Here is a 26,738-nt window from a genome sequence, read left to right as displayed (position 1 = left end):
CCCAAATTTCTTGTGGAGCTTTCTCTCTAAAGTAAGAACAGACTCTGTGAAGCAGAAGTTGGTGAGACCTTCCTAGAGCTACTTCCGGTTAGCAACATGCTAACCGTTAGCCGCTAACAAGGTTGTGTTCAGTACCACCGGGTGATTGTACTCTGTCAGTTTGGTCCAAATCCTGTACTGGAAAGTGCCTCAAATAGGGGTGCCAATACTTATTGTCACCAAACGTGACCAAAGTTCATGGGTCAGATTGGCCTCCTTTAGCAACTCAGCCTCACCACATCTGGGCCTAGAACTCAACATTTGACCAAAATGGTGTGTAGTGCCATTTCCCACATGTGGGTGGTGCTGTATTGGCCAAGTGGGTTGTGTCTAAGCATCATGCCAGGTCCTGTTGGAAGCAAAGACCCAATAGGAAAGCATGTAAAATCCAAAATGGGACAGTAAACTGACACATGGCTGAAAGTCACATGAAAATTTTTAAATGTTAAGAGGAAGTGACTGTGCGAATTTCAGATTTCTACATTAATCACAGCCGCTGCAGCTGGCGTCGAAAGTTGCCATTCTATCTCAATGGAACGTCTCCCACTGGCCCTCAGAGTTCCGTCGTCATGGAAACTCACTGACACAGCTGCAGCGGGCCAGTCTAAAAAAGTGCAGACACTTGGTGTCCAAGTCTGCCTATTGGATTATAATGGAGAACTTTGCCTCGAACAACGCACGATTTCTCCGGAACCGTAAATGGTAGAGACGTAATTTTTTCTGTGTTTATTTCGTAAAGGATAGGGGAAGAAGACTTGCTATCGGTTTTTACTGGAAAAAGTTTAATAAAGGCGTAAAAAATTATGATCTAAAGGACATTTTTATGAAATTTCAGAAATCCTCTGAAAATGATCCCGAACAAATCGCTCTGGCTAAAAAAGTATAGGAGATATCAAAATAATTCTTTCACTGTGAGTATCAGCAGGCTTTTGATGACCATGTAGCTCATTTTCATATTTTTACAAAAATCGGTGTAGGCACAGCGACGATGTAAAAAAGTGGATGATGTGGGAAAATGCAGCTCCAAAGCGATTTCAGGATTTTGCACATTCGCTACTCCCGAACAAATTGTTCCTGTGGAAAAACCGTAACAGTTATCCACAAAATTCCTTTTTCTTGAGTGCCAGAAGGGTTGGGACATTCATGTGTGAAAGTCTCTTGTCTGTACATAAAACGGTTTAGGAGTAGCGACGATGCGAAAACATGTGATTTTTTGGATTTTTAGACATCATTTTTCAAAACCGCTCCATAGGAAATGAATGGGGGAGGTTTCGGGTTTGTGTCGCTCTGAGGTGATTTGCGAAAAATCTATAAATGCCACACCAATGAGGGTTACATTTCCCGAATCCTGACAAAAATACCCACGTTTTGATGTATAATTTGTCTACGTAGAGTGAAAATTGAGCGAGTAGGCTCAAGTTGTTCGGAGTTTTGAAATCTTTAAAAAAGCTAGAGTGGGCCACTCTAGCGGTTGGAGAATTCCGTCATTGACTTTCATTGTAAACGATGATTTCGCTGATTTTTGGACATGAGCTTTGAGGAGTAACTGTGAAGAGACGATAAAAGATATCCACATGCCGTTTTCACTTCTGAGTAGTTCACAGACATATCTACAAACTGGAAGTTAAACGGTGTTCGTAGGTGAAAGCATGGCGACACAGTACAGCGTTGAAAATGGTCATTTTGAGGGTTTTTTGAGGCTTTCTTTCTCCCCGACTCCATTCATTCCTATGGGTTTTTTGGGGGTGGTTTTTCGCTAATTTTGTTGCCATGGTAACTCGAAACCCCAATAAAAGTAGTAGCACACATCTCGTAATCGAGCCACAAGTTTTGATACCTATATCGTGGGGGTGCTCGCTACGGTTCGGGCCGCATTTATCGTGATGTAAGAAAAATAAAGAATAAGAAATAAGCCGTTTAGAGGTGAATAGTAATAGGTGCCTCCATGCATTTGCATTGGAGGCAGTGCTGTGCTTCGCACAGCACTGCCTCCTCATTGCAAATGCTATGGCAGGCGCCTAATAAGTTCAAAGCCAGCCCAGCGCCTGTTCATCTGAGGGCATCATTCATCCAGTTATCCTGATGGAGCAAATTCTCTCAGGACAACAATGTCCTCACTCAAACAGCACACATAAAAAATGGTTGACTGAGCGAAAAAATGATGTTAGCTGTGTAAACTGCTTTCACAGAGTTTGAAAACATAATAACCTTTAGGGATTTAGACATTTATTGATCATTAAAACACTCTATGACGAAAGCAGGACGTTGTTTCCCTAAAAAAAGTTTTTTTTCTATTATTATTCTATTATTATTCTATTCTGTTATTATTTCAGCATCCACACCAAAAACCACTGATGTGAAAACAAATTCAATGAGAGTTCAAATTGAAATGAAGGCGTACCATAATCATCATTATAGGTTTCTTTGCACCAAAACACAATGACAAAAATTAAAGAAATTAGCTAGAAATGCAGTTTTATTTTGATCGGAATTTAAACGCATTAAAAAAAATTATATTGTAAAAGTTTTAAGAATAATTTTCCTGTTGTTCTTGTATAATCCCACAATTAATAAATGAATAAATAAATAATCATATACTGTTTTACAGTGTGGTGCCCGTTGGGCTTGTTGTTCATGGAGCTGCTTGCTTGTTTCTCTCGTCAGATCTGGCAACACGATTACCAAATGTTGCTGATAACTGAATGTTTCAGCTTAGCAGAATAAATTCACCATCACTAAATACTCCAAACTGTCTTCCCTGCAGAGGAGATGGAGACGAGGATGCGGGTGAGCTGGACTTCAGCGTGTTGCTTAAGAAACGGTAAGATCATTCCCAAACACGCGTCTCTTGATCCTCACCTGGGTCAGATTTCATTTTCTGTCCGGCTCTGCTGTTTAGCAAGGAGAAGAAGCTGGGGGAGCCAAAGGAGGAGGTAGACGTATGGGAGATCCTGAAGGCGGCCAAGCCTTGTGATTACGAGAAGATTGCCTTTCAGTACGGCATCACAGACCTGAGGGGCATGCTGAAGATGCTGAAGAAGATGAAGGCCGAGTCCAAGAAAAGTGACGGTGAGGGCCCGGGGAACGGAGAGGAGACATTTTACGAGACAAAGGCAGAATGTGCACGAGCAATGAGACGGCAGGGAGGAAACTGAACCTCTTTAATGCACCAGGCTATAAATACTAGCAACATTTAAAGGTCTCTGGAGAGAAGGTATATAGCCTGGATGACAGGTGGAATGTTTGTTAGCCTGTTACTGCTAAAAGTTGGCTCTCATGGATCATTTGCCTCTTAAAACTGCACCAGAGCGACTCTGACATGACCCTTTCTCGTTAGCCTTCCTGACCAAGCTGGACTCAGCCTACTCCGTGGACAAAGGCAAGAAGATCCAGCTTTCTGTGGAAGTGGCCGACCCCACAGCTGAAATAAAGTGGCTGAAAAACGGACAGGAAATCAAACCGTCAGCTAAGTGAGTCACACTAAGCATGATGAATGAGTTTATGTTGCTTTCTTTAAAAATGACACCAATAAGCTGAAGTAAAGGTTATTTTTTCACCTATTCTATCATAATAGGAAGTTGCATCACTCATTACTTACACTCAAAGTAAAAAAAAAGCAAACAAACATATTTATTTTGGAGCCAATAGCTCATCTCGCCTCTACAGCAATCCAGTCAACTGGATTTGACAAAAATAATCAGATCAAATGAAAACATCCCTTTTAAAGCCATTTTTTGCTTACTGCACAAAAGGAGAATTGAAACTTAATCTCAGTGAATTCCTGCTTATACAATATGTGCAATATTTCATTAGTAGCTACTATTGCACAGCTGTGTGCTACAAGAAAATTAAAAACCACACTTGACTAAAATTAGGAAAATAATAAATGTTCACATATTTTACATTTACTGTTTAAAGACAAAAATAAATAATATAACTAAGAGTAAATTTCTACTTGTCCTGGTTTATGTAGCAGCTAACGTTATTCCTTTACAGCTAGTGCTAGCATTCCTTTATTTTAGCTACATCTAAAGCTAAAAAAAGGTAAAGATGAAAGTGATGAAATCAATTGAGAAAAGCATTTGTTTTTGCAAAAAATGGTTTTACTTGCTGTTTTGAATAAGTAGAAAACTGACAGAGGTCAAATGAAAAATAAAGTAAATACACCTGGAACTTGTGTGTGTTACAGACTTTGCAAGAACCAAGAACATTATCCTTGTTTTCAAGGGAACAAGAACAAGAAAATCGTTATTTTAGGCTCTGACTATTTATACGTGACGATAATATTAGCTGCAGAACTCCTGGGAAGTTGTTCCCACCGTAGCAAAGCACACATCGCCTCCGCGCTAAAGTTGAGGAAATATGACAGACAGCACAATAACGCCATGATGGCAGAAAGGACAGCTTTCAAATTGATGAAGGAAGAGGAGGAAGAAAACTAAATGTTTGTTTGCAATAGCTACGCAAATTTAGAACAAATTAAGAGTATATTTTTGTAGAAAATGTTAGTTTAATGTGTTAGATGCTTTTGTTCATGCTAATGCTAGTGTTAGCATTAGTGGTTAAATACGTGAGCTGACAGTTTAATACTCACAAAAACCAGAGGGTAGCTAGGACTACATAAATTATGATGTTTTAAGGACATTAAAATGATAGATGACATTTGTCATCTATCATTGAATCAAATGAACACATTTTGTTATGAGACATTTGTCTCATAACAATATTTGTTCATTTTGTTGACCCATTATTTCTCTGTAAGTGCCCTGAACTGAAACAGTAATGACAGAGTGACCAAATATAAAGCAATACAATATAAAGCTTTTAACCACACTCTAGTTTAAAATATACAGAAGACTTTAATTGGGCTTCTATTATCCATATTGGCTATATTTTGATGTCCTTTGAAAACAAAAGCACCAGTATTGTGGTCACATGCACATGTGGACGAATCAGAATGCCACTACAAACAAAAAAAAAATGGTTGTGGCAGCATCTTATTAGACATACGGTAAAGCTGTAATGAGTAATGAGTAATCAATCACAGTCTTTTGCTGTTTAAATCTTGAAATATGAGGTTGAGGAGCATCAATAGGACAAAAGGTGTGGTTAGGAAAAATATCAGATATTGAATTATTGTGAGCGCTGGGAGTTGCTACAGAGTCTCTGTCCTTTAGCGGGTTACAAAAAATCTCATGAGCTGAAATCTTCATGTCCTACTTAAATATAGCAAAGATATTTTTTCCTACCTTTTACTATATATATCTAAACTTTATTCGAGAGACATCTGGTCAAAAAGAAGAAGAAGAAAAAGATTTTGTGTGCTTGTAGAATTATTAGTTTCCATAGACAGAATTTTGTAATGGCTAATATCCAGTTTACTACAGGATCTGATCAGGAAAGTGTAGTCTGGGCTTTGTGCACAGATCACTCTATAAAGCGTTCCTTTAAACTTTTATTGGATCAGCTTTGACTTTGAGACATGTCAAACAGTATATATACGTGTTAGTTTTCAGCCCGTTTTGCCCGCTGGGCTTCATCCAGCGTCTGTATCTCCTTCTGCCATGCTCCTTCCCCTCCTCCTCTTCCTCCTCCTCCTCCTCCTCCTCCTCCTTCAAAGGCTTCTTTTAGTGTTTTATTGAAGAGGGTACAGCTGTTGCAAGTGGTATTTCTTCAATGTCTCTCCACCATCTGCTATTTTCAGATCTTCATGCTGTTCATAGAAAGGAAGGAAGGTACTCCCTGTTCTGATTAAGAGGGAACATTTATTTAACCCCTTGGAGGAGGTATTTCCTCCATTAAGCTCTAAATTTGACATTCCTTGTCTTGGTCCTTTAGCATTGTGTTGAAACATAAACTGAAAACCAAGCAAAATGTGTTTTAAATGGACACACAAGGGAGAACATAAATGAATACACCAAGAACAAAAACTTGTTTTATTTCATTAACAATAGCGTGACATCACTGAAATACATGAACCAGCCTGTCTAACATCATTTCTGTGAACATAAATTAGACTGAAAAACCTAATAGCAGCTAAACCATTATTTTAATATATTCTAATATGTATTGCAAATAATTTTTTCCAGGCTGATAATTTAGAGGTAAAAGACCATTGGAAACAACAGATGTAGCTTTTTGATGTTTATCTTGAGGAGCATTGAGAAAACGACGCAGTTAATGTAATGAATAATGTATGAAGCCCACATTCAACCAACACAGTCGCGTTTAAGGAGTTTATTTTAAAACAGGCGCTGGTGGCAGACGAGGCAGGCAGGCAGAAATGAGCAGGAGAGCACGGAGAGGAAAATCAGTCCAGAAAAGTCCGAAAGCAAACCAAAAAACCCAAAATCATGACATTTAATGCAGATGTCTGGTTTGGTGCAGGACTGAAGCGCAGACAAGAGCAAATAGTGGTGGTTTATTTAAAACAGCAGGCTTACAGGAAACCAGCAACACAACAGGGAATAAAGACGGAGGACCTGAGAATGGGTCTGACAGTGTGGACTGAACTGAACGGGGGGGGGGGGGGGGGGGGGGGGGACCAGGGTGGTAATGTTAAACGGAGGGACACAGGAGAGGAGGAGTGATGAGCTGGCAGGTGCAGGGAATAAAGAGAACCTAACAGGGAAATAAAGAATAACTCAACGTGGGCAAGACTGAATTAATAAGCAACAGATCTAACAGATAAAATTCCACTATTAGAAGTAAACTTAAACTTAAAGCTGAATCTACTGAGAAGAAGGTCTGAAACATCACGCTGAGCTGGACTAAAAGAAGACAAGTCTAAATAAGGATCTTACAGAAGTAATAGAATAAGAACACAAACTAAGAGAAATCAGATCTAAAAGATATGTAATAAACCTAAACCCTGAACAGAAAGCTAACCAGGTGACACAGGTGAGAAGCTAGGAGTTAAGATTAACCTGAATAAATAGAGACTGCAGGATCCTCAGGGAGCTGCCATAAGTAATCACACCCCTAATCAGACAGCTAACCTGAAAATTAAAGAAATCATTTATTTTACAGAATTTATTCATGAGGAAAAAGTAAACTGCAAAAATCTAAAAACACTTTAAAAACTTCCTGTTGACTTGATAAAACTAAATGTAACTAAAAAGGTTCTTAAGTGGGTTAAGCTCCAGATGGTTCTGACGGTAACATTTATACACACGGGTAATTTTATGTAGTTATAGGCGTAGGTGTCTACCTTTTGATCATTTACATAAATGGAGCAATTAGTTTATGGCTTATACTCTTTAATTCTTACAGTGAGAACCTGAAATTCTTCCATCTTACAGCAGCCAGGAAACTAAACAATAATCAGAAAAGGCGAAAGCCGTTCTTCTCCAAGTCTGAACTGAATTTTGCTTTGCAAAGAAAGCGTCATTCATCACTAGACGTCGAGGTGTTGGATGATGCAGGCTGGTAACCATGACGATTCTATTTGTCTCTGAAGAGACAGTGCAGCTTTTTGATGTTTGCCACTAAATTTACTGTAACCTGAATGCATTTGTGTGGGAGCGACCTGAACTCTGCAGGTTTTTACAAAGAAGAAGAAATGTGAGTCACTGCATTGCCATGCGCCTGTAAGCCTGGCGTTGGTCCTGATTGGCTGAATGCATCACCGCATTACGCTTCCATTGTCTCGTCCTTCTTTAGGTATGTGTTTGAGAGCGTGGGCAACAAGCGGACCCTCACCATCAACAAGTGCAACCTGTCTGATGACGCGGCGTACGAGTGCGTTATCGGGGAGGAGAGGTGCTTCACGGAGGTTTTTGTTAAAGGTAAATCAGTCACAGAGTTTGGAGGAAGCCTCTCCTCATAGGAGAGAGACTTTTCTGCTCAGTTTAACAAACGTTTTCATCCGAGCAGAGAGAGGCCTGTCAGCTCTGTTCACTTTACATGTCGCTGATGTAATCTGTTTATTTCCATGCTTTCATCTCACACAGTAACATGCAGCTCTCTGTTTCGCCTGTCTGCTTAGTCATATTTAATAGCTGCACGGCGCAGGAAACGTTCATACTTTATTTATTCCTGTGTATCATAGTTGGATAGATTAGGGAGCTGACATATTTATTAGAGCTTGACTGAATTTGATATGTCTTTTTGAACAAATAAATATTTTACATTGTGTGTGTATATATATATATATATATATATATATATATATATATATATATATATATATATATATATATATATATATATATATATATATTATTGTATTGTACAACTTTGAAAGCTACAGTTTAAATAAACCTATCGGCACATTTCTAATAGTTTTTTACCATTGATGGAAAAAATGCACTGTAAATTTCTTTAAATAATGCCGTGATAACTATCTTTACTTAAAAAGGAACAATCTCACGTGTGTTGATGGTGAGAAATAACAACCATTTACAAAGGAGTTAATAAATTTATCACATTTGAATTTACAGTCCAAGAAAAACAAGTAGATTTCTTCCACAGGCCTGAAGGCTGGAAGTTATCAGACCTGTTTGGAGGACCAGAAATGACTAAATGCAGCGTACTTTCTGATGAAATGCAGCTATTTGCCATGTTTCATTTCATGTCTTTAGTATGAGATGAGAGAAAAGGCTTTTTCTGAAATAATCCTCATATACAGGGACCAGTTTATGAAGTGGAATGGTTGTACAATGAAATGGTAAATGGTTCAATTGACTGTAAACTAATATAGAATCAGCCAATAACATGACAACAACTCCTTTAAGTGTCTAAATGACATATTTAGACATCTAAAAGCATCAGAATTTTTCAGACAGGAAATGCAGTAAAGATCCCTAACCCAGGTCTCAAACCCCGGACACCTGCGCCGAGGACCAATACCCTCTGTATGAGGCACCTGTTGAAAGTTTGGACTCCTGATTTATCAACCCAGTGGTCCATCCTATCCAGGCATAATCACATTAAGCTTAAATCAAATGTAGCACCAAAAATAAAGGAGATTCCTCTGAGTTTAAACCATAGAGCGGTTGTAAGACATCCACCTGACCTGCGGTGGAGCGTTGTGACTGTGGCTCAGAGAGCTCACCAGCTGAGGGAGTAAAGATGTCTGCAGGGGAAGCGAACAGCGACGATGACAAATAGTCCAGGCTGGCGGAGCATCAAGCATCTCACCCTGTGGCTGCACGATGAGACTCCCACCACCTCAGGAGACTTGATCTGCCTTCCACCTCTGCAGGACGGATGTGTTCTGGGGGCGTGGATAAGGATGCAGGAGCATGCTGTGACATTATTCTATTGCTGTGATGGCCTGAATTTCTGGGGTTTACATGTATGGATTTAAAAGGAGATATTCTTTATAAGAAAAAGGGAGATTAGAGCTGAAAGAGCAGCACATGTTGATACATTTCATTTCAGGTGTTAAGCAAAAGTTAAATGCAGCTCTTCTAATAAATGTTTAAATTTACAACTTCCTCCTCAGAGCCTCCGGTCAGCATCACCAAGCTGCTGGATGACGTCCACACGGTGGTGGGGGAGAAGGTGGAGTTTGAGGTGGAGGTGTCAGAGGAAGGAGCCAGCGTTAAATGGTGAGACCCCCCCCCCCGACCCCCCCGCTAACCCAAATGCAAAGGCTGCTTCATACCGCAGCCTTTCTCTCAATGCCTGAATGTTAATGAAACAAAAGCATGGCTGCAGAATTTTCAAACCATTTATGTGCAACAACAAAAAAAAAAAAAGTTCCCTGAAAAATGTGCACAGATGGTTATTTGCGTTTATTTGTCACAGCACACTTTGTTTTTTAATTGGTTTTAACTATTAAAGCTGATTCTAAGAAGCTCATTTTTAATGAGGGTAACTAAAATAGAATCATTTTAGAAAGGCCAACAGATTTTCACTCAATTAATTTTATTCTGTGGGAAAGCTTCATTATTTATTTCTTGAATGTTTGCTTAGCTTGTTGTCAGCGATGATAAAAAAAAAATAACTAGAGTGGTGAAACAGTAGCTGTCTGAAATAGTTTTGGGGAAATGCTCTTAAAGTTTGAAGAAATTCGATATAAAGTTCAAGGTGTCAAATAATGCTGGAAGAGAGCTGCTCGTATAAGCGCCTGGAAAGTAGGAATTTTAAAAGTTTTAACATTTGCATGCAAAACAAAAGTAATCACAAGAAGCTGAATGAATGCAGCTTCAGCTACAGTTAAAGTAAGACTGTCATGGACTCATGATTTTAGTTTGCAAATGTTTATATTAGGAGACGTCTGCAGAACTGCTTTCATAAAATCTAAATTGTTAAAGATTCCAAAATGAAAGATTTTACAGCTCATTTTGTATTGCAACATTCCACAGATAATAGATGAAATTAAAGCAATTTAAATGACATAAAATGTAATTTATTTTAAAAAAGCAGAATAAAATCCCCAAATTTTAATTAATTAAAAAAATTTACAAGATAAAATAAAAATAATAATCAAAAGTAAAAGCCAATGAAACAAACCAAAGTAACCAGATAATTTATTGTTTTTTTTTTGATTAAACAAAATTAACTAAACCATGGAACTAATTTAAGAGAAAATCTAAAATAAAATAATAGGATAACGTCAAATTCAACAAAATTAAACTAAGCATAAATAAATGAAATCAATCAAATGAAAATAAAATTAATTAAACTGAAATATAAAATGTAATTAAAAAGTAACTAAATTAAATTATAATTAAATTTTGTATAAAAATTGAAGTATTCAGTATTAAATAAATATTAATTATATACATTTAAATTATGTTAGAAGTTGCTGAAGTCAAAAAAAAAAAATTAAATGTGTTTATTTTCATTTTGATTTAATTAAACAATATAAAATACATAAGAACTGAAGCAGATACCAGTGGATGGCAAATTTAAATCAGAAAGCTTCAATATAAACTCGTTTGTCGACTGATTAAGTTAAAAAAAATAAAAGGAGGAAAAATCTATAAGATTTCAACAATTTCGACAATTTGGTAAATTCTATAATTATCTAAGTGATTAAAGACACAATCTGTGCATTATTTTTTTTATAAGGAGGAACGTTTCCTCTGAATACACCTTCACATGCGCCGCTATCAGTTTAATTTATTTTAAAATTTCATTACGTTGCAGATTTCTTCGTACGCTGCTTTTAAAATGTGACAATCTGATGCTTCCTCCTCCAGAAATCTGCTGGCAGAAATATGAAAAGCATGAGAAAGTCCAAACAAACTTTACTGCTGCATGTAAGCCAGGAAATGAACACTGTTAGTGGAGGAAAATAATATGTTAGGGACATTTACTGCTTTTACATCTTTGCTGTTATTAATTTTTAATCTGACATATAAATTATAACTATTGAAGGTTAGAACTGAAGTTATTCAAAGCGTGACACAAAGTCCTCCCCTCCTGCAAAGCGTCTGCTTGTTTTTCCTCTGCAGGATGAAAGACGGAGTTGAGCTGAACCGCGATACAGCGGGTTCCAAATACAGGTTCAAGAAAGACGGGAAGAAGCACGTTTTAATCATAACTGAAGCAACTAAAGAGGACATGGGGACGTACCACGTCTTCACCAGCGGCGGAGAGTCCAAGGCCGAGCTGGAGGTTGAAGGTACCTGGAGTAGGGTCGACCAACCTGACAGAAATAAACGTCAGAGTTAGGCACTGATACGTGGAAATGAGCGCTCAGAGAAAAATATGGCAGTAAAATCAGAATAATCAGCTGTTATTTAAAGTTTTCAGCAGAGATCTCAAACTTCCTGCAATTTAATCTGAGCAAGTTGACGTTTTCTGTTGTGACAAGCATGAAAAGGAGTAAATTAGTCATTACTTACGTCGTAATTAATAGAACTCCATTAATCCCTTGTATGAACAGCTCTCAGCATTCGTCATGCTGATTCTCCCTTCCACCTCCAAGGCTGCAAGCATCAGGCTGTACTGCAGTCCAGATGAGTCTGCTAATTGATTATGGTGTGAAAATGGCCGCCTGTCCTCCTCGGTTAATTGGAACGATTACTGCACGTCCGATCATAGTACCGTGAGCATCAACATGTATGTAGCATGTAAGAGGATGTGCTGTGACAGGGTTCAGAGTTTCACTGGCCTGTCGCCTGTGAATCTGCCGTCAGTGAGCATAAAATGATCAACATTTATCACCAGACTTATTTTTCTGTCTGTATTTCTTTTATGTGACGTCATTGTGAAGCACGATTCCTAAGACTTTTCACAAAGAAAATCTGAGATCAAATCACACACAGGTGGACAATGTTGACTAAAATAAAGTCAGCTCTGAGGTCAGTGGATCATGCTGGGTTTGTATCTTAGTTAAAGGAGCTGAAAATAAATTAATAACCCAGTTTTCAGGTTTTTTCTCCTATTCATCTTTCCTCTTGGCTTGATTTTCAGGTTTCTCAATGGAGGCTTTGACTTTGACTAGGCCATTCAAACAGATGAACATGGTTTGATCTCCATCAGGATAAGGTTATGTTTACTGTGGGTATTGCCTTGTCTGGGGGTGATGTACAGTTTTAGTTTCAGTCAAGAAAATAACGTTTGGAGTTTTTAAAGGCAAGATATTAATATTAATTATACTATGCTTTGTGCTGGTCTATCACCTCTTATCCCGATGAAATATGAGAACGTTTGTGATTGTAACGCGACAAAATGAGAGGAAGGCTGAAGGGCAATGAAAGCTTGTTTTAGTTATATTTAAAGGGGACATATCATGCTTTTTAGTTTGTCTTTATCACATTGAAATCATTAAGTTGTGGTCTATATGAAGTGGAACAGCTTTGGTCTGAATTCTTCATTGATTCCTACATCAGCGTATGAGAGTAACTCGTTTTGGTGCCGTCTCTTTAAATCTAAAGGAGGCCCTTCATGTTCTGCGACCCTATTCGACCATTTTTGTAAAATGCTGTAATGAACAGTGTGTAGTACGGTGTAATGAACAAATGATTTTGATTTTATCTTATATATATATATATATATATATATATATATATATATATATATATATATATATATATATATATATATATGCAGCAACATAATGTCATTAAGGAGGACTTTTTAGCAGTAACTACTGGTCAGAAGGTGAAATGTGTGCATTGCTTTCTGTACAAGGTTTAATTCTATAATCACCTATTTTTTATATGCTTTGATTTTATCAGTCTTTTTTCCCTCCCAGTATAGGAGCTCTTTTAAATGTGTTGTGATCCAGCCATGTGTAAAGAATGGGGAGAGTGGGAAATAGGATGACAGAAGAAAGTGTCAGCAAGAAACAAATTATCTCCAGCAGATGAACAGTATCCTAAGGCTGTGGGTTTAGGAAATAAAAATAAAATCCAGGAAAACCTGACGCAGGACCTGAGAGATGCATTCGTGTGATCGTCTATTGTACGCCAGAAGAAACCACTTTGTTGGTGCTAAAATGCTATTTTCTGTCAGAATGTGTTTTCCCCCTGATTCAACCCAAAAAAAATCCAAACCATCTGGGTCTGTTCCACGTCCCGCTGGCAACAAAGAGCCAAGCCAGGGTTTCCTAATTGTTTCACGTGATTGTTCCTGTGTTGTTGTGTTTTTTCCTGCAGAAAAGGAGCTTGAGGTTCTGCAGAGCATTGCTGACCTCACGCTGAAAGCGGCGGAGCAGGCTGTGTTCAAATGTGAAGTGTCTGATGAAAATGTGACGGGAAAGTGGTTGAAGGATGGTGTTGAAGTTCAGCCCAGCGATCGCATCAAAATAGCCCACATTGGCAGGTATCGCCTCACATTACACAACTCCCTGGGTCTGGGCCTTTATGCAGGAGAGCTGTTCTTTGGAGCCTTTTCTCCCATCAGCTTCACACATTCAAACTCAGGAACAGTTTGCGCTGCCTGCCAAGTGGCTTGGCAAACTATCACCAGAGGCTTTTCTTAGTGGTTTTGACCTATTTTCCCACATAGGCTCTAACCTCTGCAAAGACACAATAAAACACATTCACACAATAAAAACACATCCACACAATAAAACACATCCACACAGAGCATACACATCCCAGGGGTCCGGCCTTTCTTTGCAGTAATCCCTCCATCAGGGCAGGAGATACACGAGGTCAGGCAAGGAGAAAAGCCTCGCTCCTTAACGTTACGTCAGATGGTGACAAACCAACCATCTTTTAGCATGAATGCAGAACATAAGTGTTTTTTTTTTTTGCCTTTTTAACATCTGCCTTATTATCCTCAGGATCCACAAGCTGACGATTGATGACGTGAAGCCTTCAGATGCAGGAGATTATACCTTCGTCCCAGATGGCTACGCTCTTTCTCTGTCTGCCAAGCTCAACTTTCTAGGTGAGGGGGAGTGATGCAAAACAAGAAATCATGCATTTTCTAATCTTTTAAAATGATTTAAACAATAATAGTCCATAAAATTCTTACCAAGGTTAATTCCTTTTTTTCCCCTTGTAGAGATCAAGATTGAATATGTTCCCAGACAAGGTAACTTTACAGTTTTTTATTTGAATATCCAACAAGGTGCAGAATGAAATGTCTGAACGTTGCAACATTTAACTAGAAATGGTCTAAACATGGATCCACCGAGCTGTTTATAGGTTTAATCAAATGAAACAATTTAAAAATCCATAGAAATTAACATTAACATTTTTAAAGTTGTTTAAAGAGGATTATCTAAAGTATTTATCTGGACACGCCACGCTGTAGTGCGCTGAAAAAGAACAATTTGCTATTTCTGTTTTTAGCTAAACGTTAATATCTCTTTTAGCTAGCGCGTAGTAAACATTACTAAATTACTCACAGCACCGACATTGATTTATTAGGTTGTTAAATGTTCACTATGTAAATCATTAAACTACTTCAAATTATTATCTGAGCAATCCATTCTGTATCGCGTCACTTTAACTATATTTATCACTAGAAAAGAAAGTCTCACAAAAATTGATCAGCAGGCGATAAAATTTTTGGTATTGTCCTGATTATGATGAGATTGTAGGTCATATACTGAATGCAATTCAGTTCAATTTAATTTATATAGCGCCAATTCATGATACATCTCATCTAGGCTCTTTCCAAAGTCAGACTCCATCAGATCCTCCAGGTTGGTGAGAAAGTTTCCTCTCTAAGGAAACCCAGCAGGTTGCATCAAGTCTCTCCAAGCAGCATTCACTCCTCCTGAAAGAGCGTAGAGCCACAGTGGACAGTCGTCTGCATTGTTGATGGCTTTGCAGCAATCCCTCATACTGAGCATGCATGAAGCGACAGTGGAGAGGAAAACTCCCCTTTAACAGGGAGGAGAACCACCAGCAGAACCAGAACCAGGCTCAGTGTGAACGCTCATCTGCCTCCACCCACTGGGGCTTAGAGAAGACAGAGCAGAGACACAGAAAGCTCAGAAGCTCACATTGACCCAGGAGTACTTTCTATGTTAGAGAAGACAGAGCAGAGACACAGAAAGACCAGAAGCTCACATTGACCCAGGAGTACTTTCTATGGTAGAGAAGACAGAGCAGAGACACAGAAAGCTCAGAAGCTCACATTGACCCAGGAGTACTTTCTATGGTAGAGAAGACAGAGCAGAGACACAGAAAGCACAGAAGCTCACATTGACCCAGGAGTACTTTCTATGTTAGAGAAGACAGAGCAGAGACACAGAAAGCTCAGAAGCTCACATTGACCCAGGAGTACTTTCTATGTTAGAGAAGACAGAGCAGAGACACAGAAAGCACAGAAGCTCACATTGACCCAGGAGTACTTTCTATGTTAGAGAAGACAGAGCAGAGACACAGAAAGCACAGAAGCTCACATTGACCCAGGAGTACTTTCTATGTTAGAGAAGACAGAGCAGAGACACAGAAAGCACAGAAGCTCACATTGACCCAGGAGTACTTTCTATGTTAGAGAAGACAGAGCAGAACCTCTGAATTTCTGGATATTGTGAGACAAAAAACAATTCACGTCTTCCTTAAAGGTAGACTCTGATTTTTCTGGAAGGCCCTTTCTGAATAACTGCGCATGCAGCAGACCGTCTTTCTTGCTCTTCTGATCTCCTGGAAGAAATCACACATCCAAACCCACTCTGGTCTCATTTCTTTCTACTGGTTCCTTCCTCTTCTTCTCATAAACGGTGAGAGCCGTGGAGCTACAATGAACGGCTAACACCGAAGCTAACCGCTAAGCTAACTGGATACATAAACACTAGAAGTGCGCATGCGTAGCCAGCAAGCAGAAACCAGGAAGGAACGAGTGTTAGTGTGTCAGAATGATTGACATGTGGGACAACCAATAGAAAAGGAGATTCCACCAGAGTTGGAGGGACAGAGGAGGTTAGAGCAGGAACAAAACTCTGACCAATCACAGCCCTTCGGTGAGAAGAGCAGTGATTGGTCAGAGTTTTTACAGCCTTGCAGCTCCACAGAGATACATTTTTAACCTCCTTTTTCTGAATACAAGATGTATTTACTACTTTCAGGATGGAAGGAGGATTTGACCCAGTATAACAGAAAGCATTTCTGAACAGGGTTAACATGCTTTAACATGCAACTATAGCTTTAAAGTACATGTATATTGATTAGGACTGAGAGATATGGACCACAAATAATACCTTGATATTTTTAGGCTGAATGCTGATGTACAATATTTACCCTGATATGTTTTCCTTGTCATAAAGTCATTATTAAAAGGCGTCTCTGAATCAAAGCCTTGTCCCAAATGTCTCACAGGCACATTTGTAGGAAAATATGAAAAAGAGCTGAAAAATAACGTAATGGAATATATTAAAGTATAATTATAATGCAACTTAAACCTATATAGTCTCGTCTTATATCTTGATATTTTTAAATCTTGATATATTGCCTCGCCCTAATATTGATGCTATGATCAATACACACATTGCAATGTTTCCTCTATGATTTAAATCTAACAAAATATAAAAAATACCTTTTACAGACTTATTTCATAATTTCTCATTGCATGTTTTCGTTGTTGATGTGATCTAAGATAGATTCTGTATCAGTAAAAGACTGGAACATAAATGAATAAACGTTAGCTAGACAGACGCTTTGTCTCTATAATCTAAACGGTTTCTTTGTTGGTGCTTTCTGCTCTGATCACATGACAGATCCTCCTAAAATCCACCTGGACGCCAGCGGCAGCGGCAACAAGAACGTCATCACGGTGGTGGCCGGGAACAAACTCCGCTTCAACGTTGAGGTCAGCGGGGAGCCGGCGCCCGCCGTGTGCTGGATGAGAGGAGACCAGGTGAGCCAGAAAAGACCAAGAAACCACTTCTGTCACTTTTTAAAGGAGTCAGACACGGATCAGTTAGTTAGCTGTAAGGAAAAGACTGAACTGCAGAGTGAGAGGCTTGATGTTTCTCTGTGACAGGCGGTCTCTGAGGCCGAGGGACGGGTCCGCGTGGAGACGAGGAAGACGGTGAGCAGCTTTGTGATCGAGGGGGCAGAGAGAGCAGATGAGGGTCCCTACACCATCACCGTGGCCAACCCTGCCGGAGAGGACAAGGCTGAGCTCTTTGTCAAGATCGTGGGTCAGTTTCTCTTTTTAGTCTAGAAATCATTAAATCTTATTCAGACTGAGAAGCTCCAGCACTTAAACTTGAATCAGGCGATAGTACCGTCTTTGAAAAAGCTTCTGCACTGTGCAACAATTTTTAAATTACCTCTGATTTCTTAATTCTTTTCATCCACGCACGGTTCTAATTAATTGCAGTGACTCTGAGCAATGGTTCTCCAGGCTTTCTGGGGGTCGTCCTCTTGTCATATTGTTTGAGATTAATTTTTTACGCTCTCCTTTTAAAGCTTTATTCATAGTTTCTCTCTGCGCCTCCAGATGTGCCGGACCCTCCTGAGAACGTCAAGTGCACATCAGTCAGCGAGGACTCTGCCTTCATCGCATGGGAGCCTCCCTCATTTGATGGTGGAGTTCCTGTTAAAGGTAACCAGCGTCTGATGTCCTCCTCTCACTCTGCAAAAACAGAACTAAAAATAAGTAATAAACTTCTTGAAATAAGTGCATTTATCCTTGATTTGAGGAGGTAAATAAGACGATTTACCAATGGAATAAAATTTTTACACTTAAAATAGGAACAACTCATCTTGTTTCAAGTGCAGTATACCTAATTATCATATTTTAGGGGTCAAAATACTCATTCCATTGGCAGATCATCTTATTTTCCTGCTTAAATCAAGGATAAATGCATTCATTTCAAGAAGTTTTTCACTTATTTTCTGTTTTTGCAGTGTTATGATCCAGGGCATGTACATCTTTTCATTTTATCCCAATTGTAAGTATTTGCTCCCTTATGCTTCCGATCATTAACCAAATTTTAACATCAGAGAAGGATAACCTGACTAAATACCACATTAAATTGTCAAATGATGATTTGTAGTAGCATCTTGGCCCAGTGTGAAAAGCAGCCGCTGCCCACGCTGGATGGAGCAGCCTTCGTCCGCCCTGAAAGATTCGGCTCTTAATGAGTCTTTTACATCAATGCAAAGGGATTTATGTCCACTCCAGTTTGCAGGATTGGTTTATTTTCACTGCGTTCAAATAAAAACAGCCTGTTTAAGCTCAGGCCACAGCTTCTCAATCAGACGTATCTCCAGACTTTGACTAGGCCACTCCAAGCCTAGTTTTTTTCCTCCTGTTTGAGCGTCTCAGAGGCTGAAGGTCACGAGCTCATGGCCAAATATTCTCCTGCAGTAGACAGCAGAATCCATAGACCCGTCAATTACAGTGAGTCAATTACTCCTCAGGAAGAAACGCGACCCCAGATCATCTCACTGCCACCACCTTGGTTGACTGTCGGCGTGATTGATTTAAGTGCAACTTGACAAAGAGCTTTAGTTCCACTTTGCTCTCATCTGTCCAAAGCAAAGTTTCCTGAGAGTCTTGGGGATCATTTAGATGTTCTTTTTGCTTTGTCAGCACAGGTTTTAAACTCTGGCCCAATCTCTTTCTGAGTGTGGAAGCATGAATTCTGACCTTAACTCGGACGTGTGAGGTCTGCAACGTCCTGGATGTTGTTCTAGATTCTTCTGTGACGAGTCCTCACTGCGTTCATGGAGAAGTTCAGTATTCTTAAGCTTACTCTGTGAGGATAAAGAGATTTTTTCTGGTAGCCGGGGAGGGAAGAACACGTAGAACGTTGGTTTTGGCTCAGTCTATTCCTAATAGAGCTCTGAGCACGAGACGCTCAGACGCAGAAGTCACTGAAGATCAGACATGTGGGCACAGGGAGCTGGGGACGTGCGATACTCACCGTTTACCAAGAGTAAATGGTGAAAGTGAGCGGAGGTAGCATGTTCAAACACTTAATCGGCCAGAGGTGAGCTGTGGGGCTGCAGTTCCACGGATGATCATCTAGATCCTGTCTAGTCACAGTGCAGCGGTGGGACAGACAGGTGGAGGACAAGCAGGGAGACCCTCAAAGACGGACTGAGAGGACAAAATGACGTCATTCTCTGCAGGAGTCAGACAAATTGTCTCTGTTCTCTTAGAGTTTGTAGCGGCCTTTAGTATGAGGGATTGCTGCAAGTCACTGACTCCATGCAATCTCCTGGCTTTCCTGCTGCAGCTTATTGAGAATTTTCGGTAAAGTGCACCGAATTGGCTCTGTATAAATAAACTGAACTGAATTTCTCAATTGTCCTTAGAAAAAGTTTTTCTAGCCTTTTCCAGACCAATAATCACTGACCTCTTTTACTGAATATTGTCAGAGTTAGGCATGGTGTGTTGGTTTGTGAGATCTTTAAGCCTACTTCCTGTTTTCAGACAGAAGCTTTTTGCTTCTGCTTCCTCCTCCTTGGGCATCATAGAAAATATTTTGTCTGCGATTTGCCAAACTCTAAAAAAAAAATCAGCTGCTCAATAAATAATAATAATAATAATAATAATAACAAGGAAAAAGGAGTTCTTACTTCTACGGGAAGTGAAATTGAACCAGGGAAATCAAAGTTCATTAAATATTTCTTTCCCCTTAAAAAATGAAATACTGTTTTTGGATTTCCTCAGGCTATCTGGGTTTCACATCAAACTTAGTTTGGTGATTTGAAGCATTTCAGTGTGACAGTAAAGCCGCATAGTTTCACCTGTACCGTAATTATTGCTCCTTGTTGCAGGCTATCTGATGGAGAGAAAGAAGGTCACTTCGTCCAGGTGGACCAGACTAAACTTTGACGTTTACGAGTCAACCACATACGAGGCGAGGAAGATGATCGAGGGCGTCTTTTACGAGATGAGAGTGTTTGCAGTCAACGGCATCGGCATTTCTCAGCCCAGCGGCAGCTCCAAGCCCTTCATGCCCATCGGTGCGTTGCTGCATGTCGTTAACTGAGTGGTTAATTAACACCATGCTCACTCTGGTGTAGATTAACCTGCCTTCCCTTCCCCTTCATGCCAGCTATTAAGCTATTAATTAGCTCTTGTCTCTCTCAGCCCCCACCAGCGAGCCCACTCGTCTCGCCGTGGAAGACGTGACCGACTCTACCTGCGCACTCAAGTGGCGACCTCCAGAAAAGATCGGAGCGGGCGGCATCGATGGCTACATCATTGAGTACTGCACAGAAGGAAGTAAACAAACCCGGTCATTACAGTATTTTGATGCACGGTTTAAATGGATCTGCTGGTGACCAATACAGCAGATGCTGGTTGTAAATGACGGTAATTAAAAGGGTTAATTGGCAGGATTGCTGCTGAGTTTTCTGTTTTCTCATCCAAGGTGACCGTTGGCTTCAGGCCAACGAGGAACCGGTGGGAACCAACCAGTACAGGGTGAAGGGTCTCCCTGTTGGGGAGAAGATGTTGTTCAGGGTGTTTGCAGTTAACGTCGCGGGTCGCAGCCCCCCCGCCACCCTGTCCCAGGCCGTCACCATCAGGGAGATTGTTGGTAAGACAGACTTCACAACACCAAACAGCTTTTAAAATACTCTACAGTCATCCTTTGAACCATTCCACATTTTACTTCAATCTATTGGAAGTTCAAGAAAATGAATCCATGATTGTGAATTAGGTTCACACCTGGAAATTTAAAAAGTCTGGAGCACATTTCTACAGTCATTTTTAATAAATTAGAACATGCATGTCTAAGAAGCTTTTCTAAGAGATTAAAAGTAGATTTTTAAAATAATAACTTTTAAGCCAGTATTAAGCATACTTTTCATTAAGCCCCCATTTTTACATGAAATCAGTCTGATGCAATATTCTCATCTTAAATTACATGATTTTTTTTTAGCTGGAGTTGGAAAAAAATCTGAAACAAAGAAACAAAGGCTTAAAAATATCATCAGTCTTTGTTATTCTTTATTGAATATGACTATATTTGACCCCCCTTTACCATAATACCCCTAAATAACCTCCAGAATAACTAATTGTCTATCTTCCTAATCAGTATAAATCCCAGAGACTCAGCGGTTCTGTTTCTGGTCTCAGAGGTTTGTTAGAGAACGTTGGAGAACAAGCAGCATCATGAAGAGCAGGCAGCAGAGCAGACGGCTCATGGAGGAAGCTGTGGAGAAGTTTCAAGCAGGGTTAGATTCTAAAACAGTTTTAGATCAAAACATGGTTATGTGTTAGAGTGGCCTAGTCAAAGTCCACACATATGTTTTAGAAAGATGTTCTCCTTCCAGTTTGGAAGTGATCTTGATGAGCAAAGCTGGTAGAGAGACACCTATAAGATAGTTCTAGCTGGGATGTATATATATTTGAGTCTTAATGGATTCAATTGATCCTATCTGGATTTGAGAAAATGCTCCAAAACACTAAAAACTCATACTCCCAATTCTTGTTTAAAGAAAGTTACCACTGGAGCATTTTTAAAATGTTTAGGCTGATCTGTTTAATTCCCTCAGTATCACAGAAATACCCAGCAGGGGGCGCCAATGTTGTTTCTTCCCCTTCACAAATTGATGCTTTTGTTGATGGTGTCACTTCCTCGTTTCATTTCGCATTAGACAAGGTAGCCCCCTTGAAAAGAAAGATAATTGTTCACAGGAAGCTGGCTCCCTGGTTTAGTTTAGAGCTGCGTTCTTTCAGGCTCAACATTAGGAAATTTGAGAGAAAATGACGTTCTACACGTCTAGAGGAATCCCACCTAATGTGGAAAAACAGCAGTTTACTGTGGCATTAAAAGACCCTTTGCTCTTTCAGGACTGAACGCTGCTTGTCAAGACTTGAAACCTGCTGGGTTTTGGACTTTTAGACCAATCTGATGGAATTTAACTTTGTAAAGAGCCTTGACATGACATCTGTTGTGGATTGGTGCTATATGAATAAAAACCTAATTAAATTGAATTGTTTGGTGTTTTGGTGGAATTGCAGATGGCAAGCAAATAATCTAATAATGCAACATGTTTTCATCTTTTTCTCACTATGCTAATAATGCAGGGCATATTAACGCCTCTCTGTGAACAGGATTCATCTTTTATTTTTCACCATTACAGAAAATCCAAAGATTAGAGTCCCACGCAACCTGAGATCTAAGCTGATCACAACTGTGGGAGAGAAGGTGAACCTGGTAATCCCTTTCCAGGTAAGTCTGTCTTCTTTATTAATTTATTTTCCTTACATGCAAAGGGTTTATATTTGAAGATCAAAGCTGGTTTGAGTTCGTTTGACCTTCCTGATTAATGTAGGGATGCAGCACTTTGCATAAGTATTCATCCCCATAGCTTTCTAACCAATTAGTTACATTCCAACCTGCTCTAAAAATATTTTTATTTTCATTTTATGTATTTTATATATTCTATGTATCTCCCAACTTCCAAAGTTGTAGGCATGTGCCGTAGATGAAATTGTGCAAACAATCCATTTTAACTCCAGGTTGTGAGGTATCAAAGCATGAAAAATGTCAAAAGGGGTGAATACTTTTTTAAGGCGCTGTAACAAAGAATCTTAGTTTTGGACTAGTTGCCCAAATCACATTTGAAAGACGAAGTTTAGCCAAAAACTTTCTGATGTAGCTGAAAGAATCCACTTTCTGCGTTATTCCAGCGAGTCTTCACTGAAAAACGATGCTGCAGATTATTTCAAACTCCATCAAACTAAAACGACAAGCCAGAGAGCTTTTGCCGCTCCTGCTTGCGCAACACATCCAGACGCATTTTGCTTGTGTGTTTTGGAAACCAACAGAAGCAACAAGCCAGATTCCCCTGATGGCAGCATTTCTGTTTCATCTCCTGGAACAAAAATGCGTTTTGTAAATATCGCTCGCAACAGAGAGAGCGAGAGCTTTAAGGGCACGAGGACAACTACACCATCTGACAACAGCTCGCACATTACGGCGCTGGGAAAGAAGTAAAGAAGAAGCTAAACACAAGCGGCAAAGGGGGAGCCCTGGTTGTAAACAAAAATAGAGCAGAACAAAGTTCTGAGGAAGAGGATGAGAAGCCCGCTCTGCGATGAAGAACCAGGCTCCATGATGATCTCCTGAGACAGAAAGAGCATCAACTCTTCTGTCATCTTATATAAGAGTCCGACATTTTACTCCCGCGGCTGTTTTTGTACCAATAAAACATGCAATGCATTTAAACTTGAGACATATTTAAAACGATTTTACTGCCAAAGGATATTTACAGTCGTGTTAGAAACAAAGTTCACCCTCATTCAGTTACATATCTGGACATATTTCTAAACAGAACCAGGTTCTGTTTTAACTCCATGCCAAGCCACAAAGAATTAAAGGATAAGCTTAAAGAACCAAACGGTGCTGCCCATCGGTCTGGGAGCGCAGAGGAATATTTCCTAACTATTTAAAGTTTATTGTTCCAGAGAGAGAGAGTTAGATTATTCACAGCAGGAAAACATTTCACTCAGCTGTCCATCTTCTTAGGAAAGTACTTACTAGAAAAAAATCACCCCAAGGACAGACTGTGCAATGAACAAGAATACGTCAAAAGAAGTGTTAAAGTTCATGACAGGTATTTTAGAAAATGCCTAAACCAGCATGGCTTGTTTGGAAGGCTTGGAAAAGCAGCGTCTCCTCTCCAGCAGCACAGCGTGTGCCTCCATGCGTGTCTGCCTGGCTCTCTGCATCAGGCTGGGCTAACACGGCGCCGCTAACGGTTAACCTTCATCTGAAAGGAAATCCCTCATCATCAGCTGGAGTAGATTTGGTCATTTAGTGGGAGGGAGGCACAAGCTGCTAGTTTTAGCCTCTGATGAACAATTATATGAACAGCAACGGATATCAAGCTTTGTGACGCGTTCTTTGGGGCGACGGTGCCGTGGAAGTTCTGCTGCAGCAGAAACCTGATTTAAAAAGAAAATGTTTCCTGTCTGGCAGCGTAGCATTGAGATTTGCTTTCTCAGTGCCAGGAAGCACAACAGATCTTAGGAGCATTGCTGCTTCTGCCGTAGTTCTCCACTTGATTTATACATGCAGAAAGTTTTAGTAGATTTTATTCTGGGACTCTCAGAGACTTAAATCTCAACCCTTCTTCTGCAGATGCACAGGGGAAGCTAAAGTATAGAAAAATCAAAACATATATTGCTGTAAATTCACGGTTTAGACTTTATTTACAAGAAATTTTACAAGCCAGATCCCAAAACACAGACTTGACAGAAAATGATCAAAACGTGCTTAAGTTCTTGATGCAAGGACCCATTTAGCATTTGTTTCTAGACCCACCAGCAGAACTTTAGGTTGGCAAAGTCAATACCGACTAAATCACAAGATTTCTGGATCCATGTCCTTTGCACAAATGAGACCAAAGTAGATATTCTTGGCCATAATGCACAGCGCCGTGTTAGGAGAAGGTAAAAACAGGACATCAGTCCCAGATAAGCTGTAAGGCATGCTGTTGGATGAAGAAGGATTTTCAGATTAATTATGCTGTAAAAACAGGACCTGAACACGTTGCAGTCAGGCCAACCATGAACTCCTCTGTTCGCCTACGTATCTGGAGTCAAATAAGACCGATCTGTCTGACAGCTTAGTCCTCAACCTACAAGAAAAAAAGAAGTAAATCAAGGTGATGCAATGACCAAAGAAATGTCTTCTGCCTCAGTGAAGCTTGTAAAGACCAGTCTTTGTGTCCTAAAACCCTAAAAAGTTCTTTTTTGGACGTGTTTGTGTTAACGTTTGTTCTTTGCTGGACCTGAAGGGAAAACCTCGGCCCATGGTGACCTGGTTCAAAGACGGCGCTCTCCTGGAGGACAGAAGCGTGGGGACTCGCACCAGCGAGGTGGACAGCATCCTGTTCATCCGCAGCGCAGAGAGAAGACACTCAGGAACGTACACGCTGTCTGTGCAGATCGACAACATGGCCGACAGCGCAGACATTAACATCCAGGTCGTAGGTCAGTTCTGCTTTTACACACACGGACGTGCGTGACCGCAGACTTCCTGCATTCATGCAGAATGAACGAGCAAATGTGTCAAACTTAATACTTATTAACCTGCAAAAGAATGCAGATTTAATTCTTTTTTAAATGAAAGGAAATCCTCCTCTTGCCGTTTAAACGTTGCCAGTTTTCTTCCATCCCTGGAAGGAGCTGACATCACACGTTGGCCTTAGGCTCCCCTCCAATAAGCCCTGAGCTGCAGGTTCTCTCATTAAGATCAGAGCAACATGCATGCTGCAGTTCCACCATTAAAGACCTGATCAGAGGGACGGTCTCTAAATCTGTGACATGTCACAATGTCTTTTCCAAACTTGACGGTAATTCCTCTTTTCCTGATGATCCGAGGGATGTGTAACTAAAAGTGGAGAATCATCAAAGAGCTCATTCCCCTCTTAAAGTAATCCTGATTCCCGCGCTGCCACGGCGGCCGCCGCCTCATTCCTCCATCCTCAGTCCTCCGCTCCGTGGGCCGGGCTTCCAGGAGGATTATTTGCTCTTAGACTCAGATTAGGGCCGGTTGTGAGGGCCGCTCTGTCACTTACTGCGCTCAGAAGGTTGAGCTAATGAGAGGCTCAGATGCCCCCCCCCCTCCCCTTGGATGATGCATCGCCACGCTGTGAGAGCTGGAGCAGTAAAGAAGCAGATGCAGGGGTGAGATGATGGATGATGAACCATCAGCTACGTTGTACGGTGTTCCTCTGCTGCGCTGAGGAGACCACACCAATGAGGGAATGATGCCAGACTGCATTCTTCTTCTTTAGAAGCATGCATCTCTGACAACTCTTCATGTATTCATCTCTGCCTTCATCCCTTTTCTTTTGCCCAGATAATCTGACAATGTCTCTAATCTGTCTAATCTGTCACATCTCCACTGCTGCAACTGTTGATTTTTTATTTTATTTTGTCTCTTGTTGGGGTTTCCTCTCTTCCCTTCCTCTCAGAGCCTTCTGGCTGCATTTATCTGCAGTAATGGATCAGCGTTATGTCAGCTGGCCATTCAGGCACAGAACATCTAACGAGCCTTCAGATGCTGCCTCTCATCTCTGTCTGCTTGTTTCCAGACAAGCCCGGCCCGCCCGTCAGCGTGCACGTCACCGACGTGTGGGGCTTCAACGCCGCGCTGGACTGGAAGCCCCCCAAAGACGATGGCAACTGTGAGATTATGGGCTACACCATTCAGAAATGTGACCTGAAGACTAAGGTATGCTTGGAGGGGAGTTTGCTTCATCACAGGCATGCTGGAGGTACGGCTCTAGACGTGTAAACGTGGAGACAACCATCTCCTGGTGATGAACACGTGTAAAAAAAGCGAGAGGAATGCATTTTTTAATCATCAGTAACCGCCCATTTACAGTTTTCTCATTAAGGCAAACTGATTT

At 40.3% G+C, this 26,738-nt stretch overlaps 1 protein-coding gene across 1 annotated transcript in view; it reads left to right on the top strand.

The window, feature by feature from the left end:
• The window catches only part of mybpc2a (myosin binding protein Ca), a 55,894-nt gene that overhangs the window by 12,993 nt on the left and 16,163 nt on the right, over positions 1-26,738 (top strand). The window contains exons 6-23 of the mRNA XM_036148134.1: positions 2,804-2,860; positions 2,939-3,108; positions 3,377-3,509; positions 7,702-7,826; positions 9,488-9,593; positions 11,448-11,617; positions 13,599-13,764; positions 14,231-14,337; positions 14,455-14,484; positions 17,120-17,259; positions 17,386-17,545; positions 17,848-17,952; positions 20,139-20,327; positions 20,455-20,589; positions 20,738-20,905; positions 22,458-22,546; positions 25,119-25,314; positions 26,421-26,560. Of these exons, the coding sequence (XP_036004027.1) occupies positions 2,804-2,860; positions 2,939-3,108; positions 3,377-3,509; positions 7,702-7,826; positions 9,488-9,593; positions 11,448-11,617; positions 13,599-13,764; positions 14,231-14,337; positions 14,455-14,484; positions 17,120-17,259; positions 17,386-17,545; positions 17,848-17,952; positions 20,139-20,327; positions 20,455-20,589; positions 20,738-20,905; positions 22,458-22,546; positions 25,119-25,314; positions 26,421-26,560 (2,386 nt within the window). The remainder of the gene's footprint in view (positions 1-2,803; positions 2,861-2,938; positions 3,109-3,376; positions 3,510-7,701; positions 7,827-9,487; positions 9,594-11,447; positions 11,618-13,598; positions 13,765-14,230; positions 14,338-14,454; positions 14,485-17,119; positions 17,260-17,385; positions 17,546-17,847; positions 17,953-20,138; positions 20,328-20,454; positions 20,590-20,737; positions 20,906-22,457; positions 22,547-25,118; positions 25,315-26,420; positions 26,561-26,738) is intronic.

The sequence above is a fragment of the Fundulus heteroclitus genome, chromosome 16 (genome assembly GCF_011125445.2).
Source record: "Fundulus heteroclitus isolate FHET01 chromosome 16, MU-UCD_Fhet_4.1, whole genome shotgun sequence".
Lineage (NCBI taxonomy): Eukaryota > Metazoa > Chordata > Actinopteri > Cyprinodontiformes > Fundulidae > Fundulus > Fundulus heteroclitus.
The sequence above is the reverse complement of the archived record's forward strand: the minus strand, read 5'-3'. Positions and strand labels throughout refer to the sequence as shown.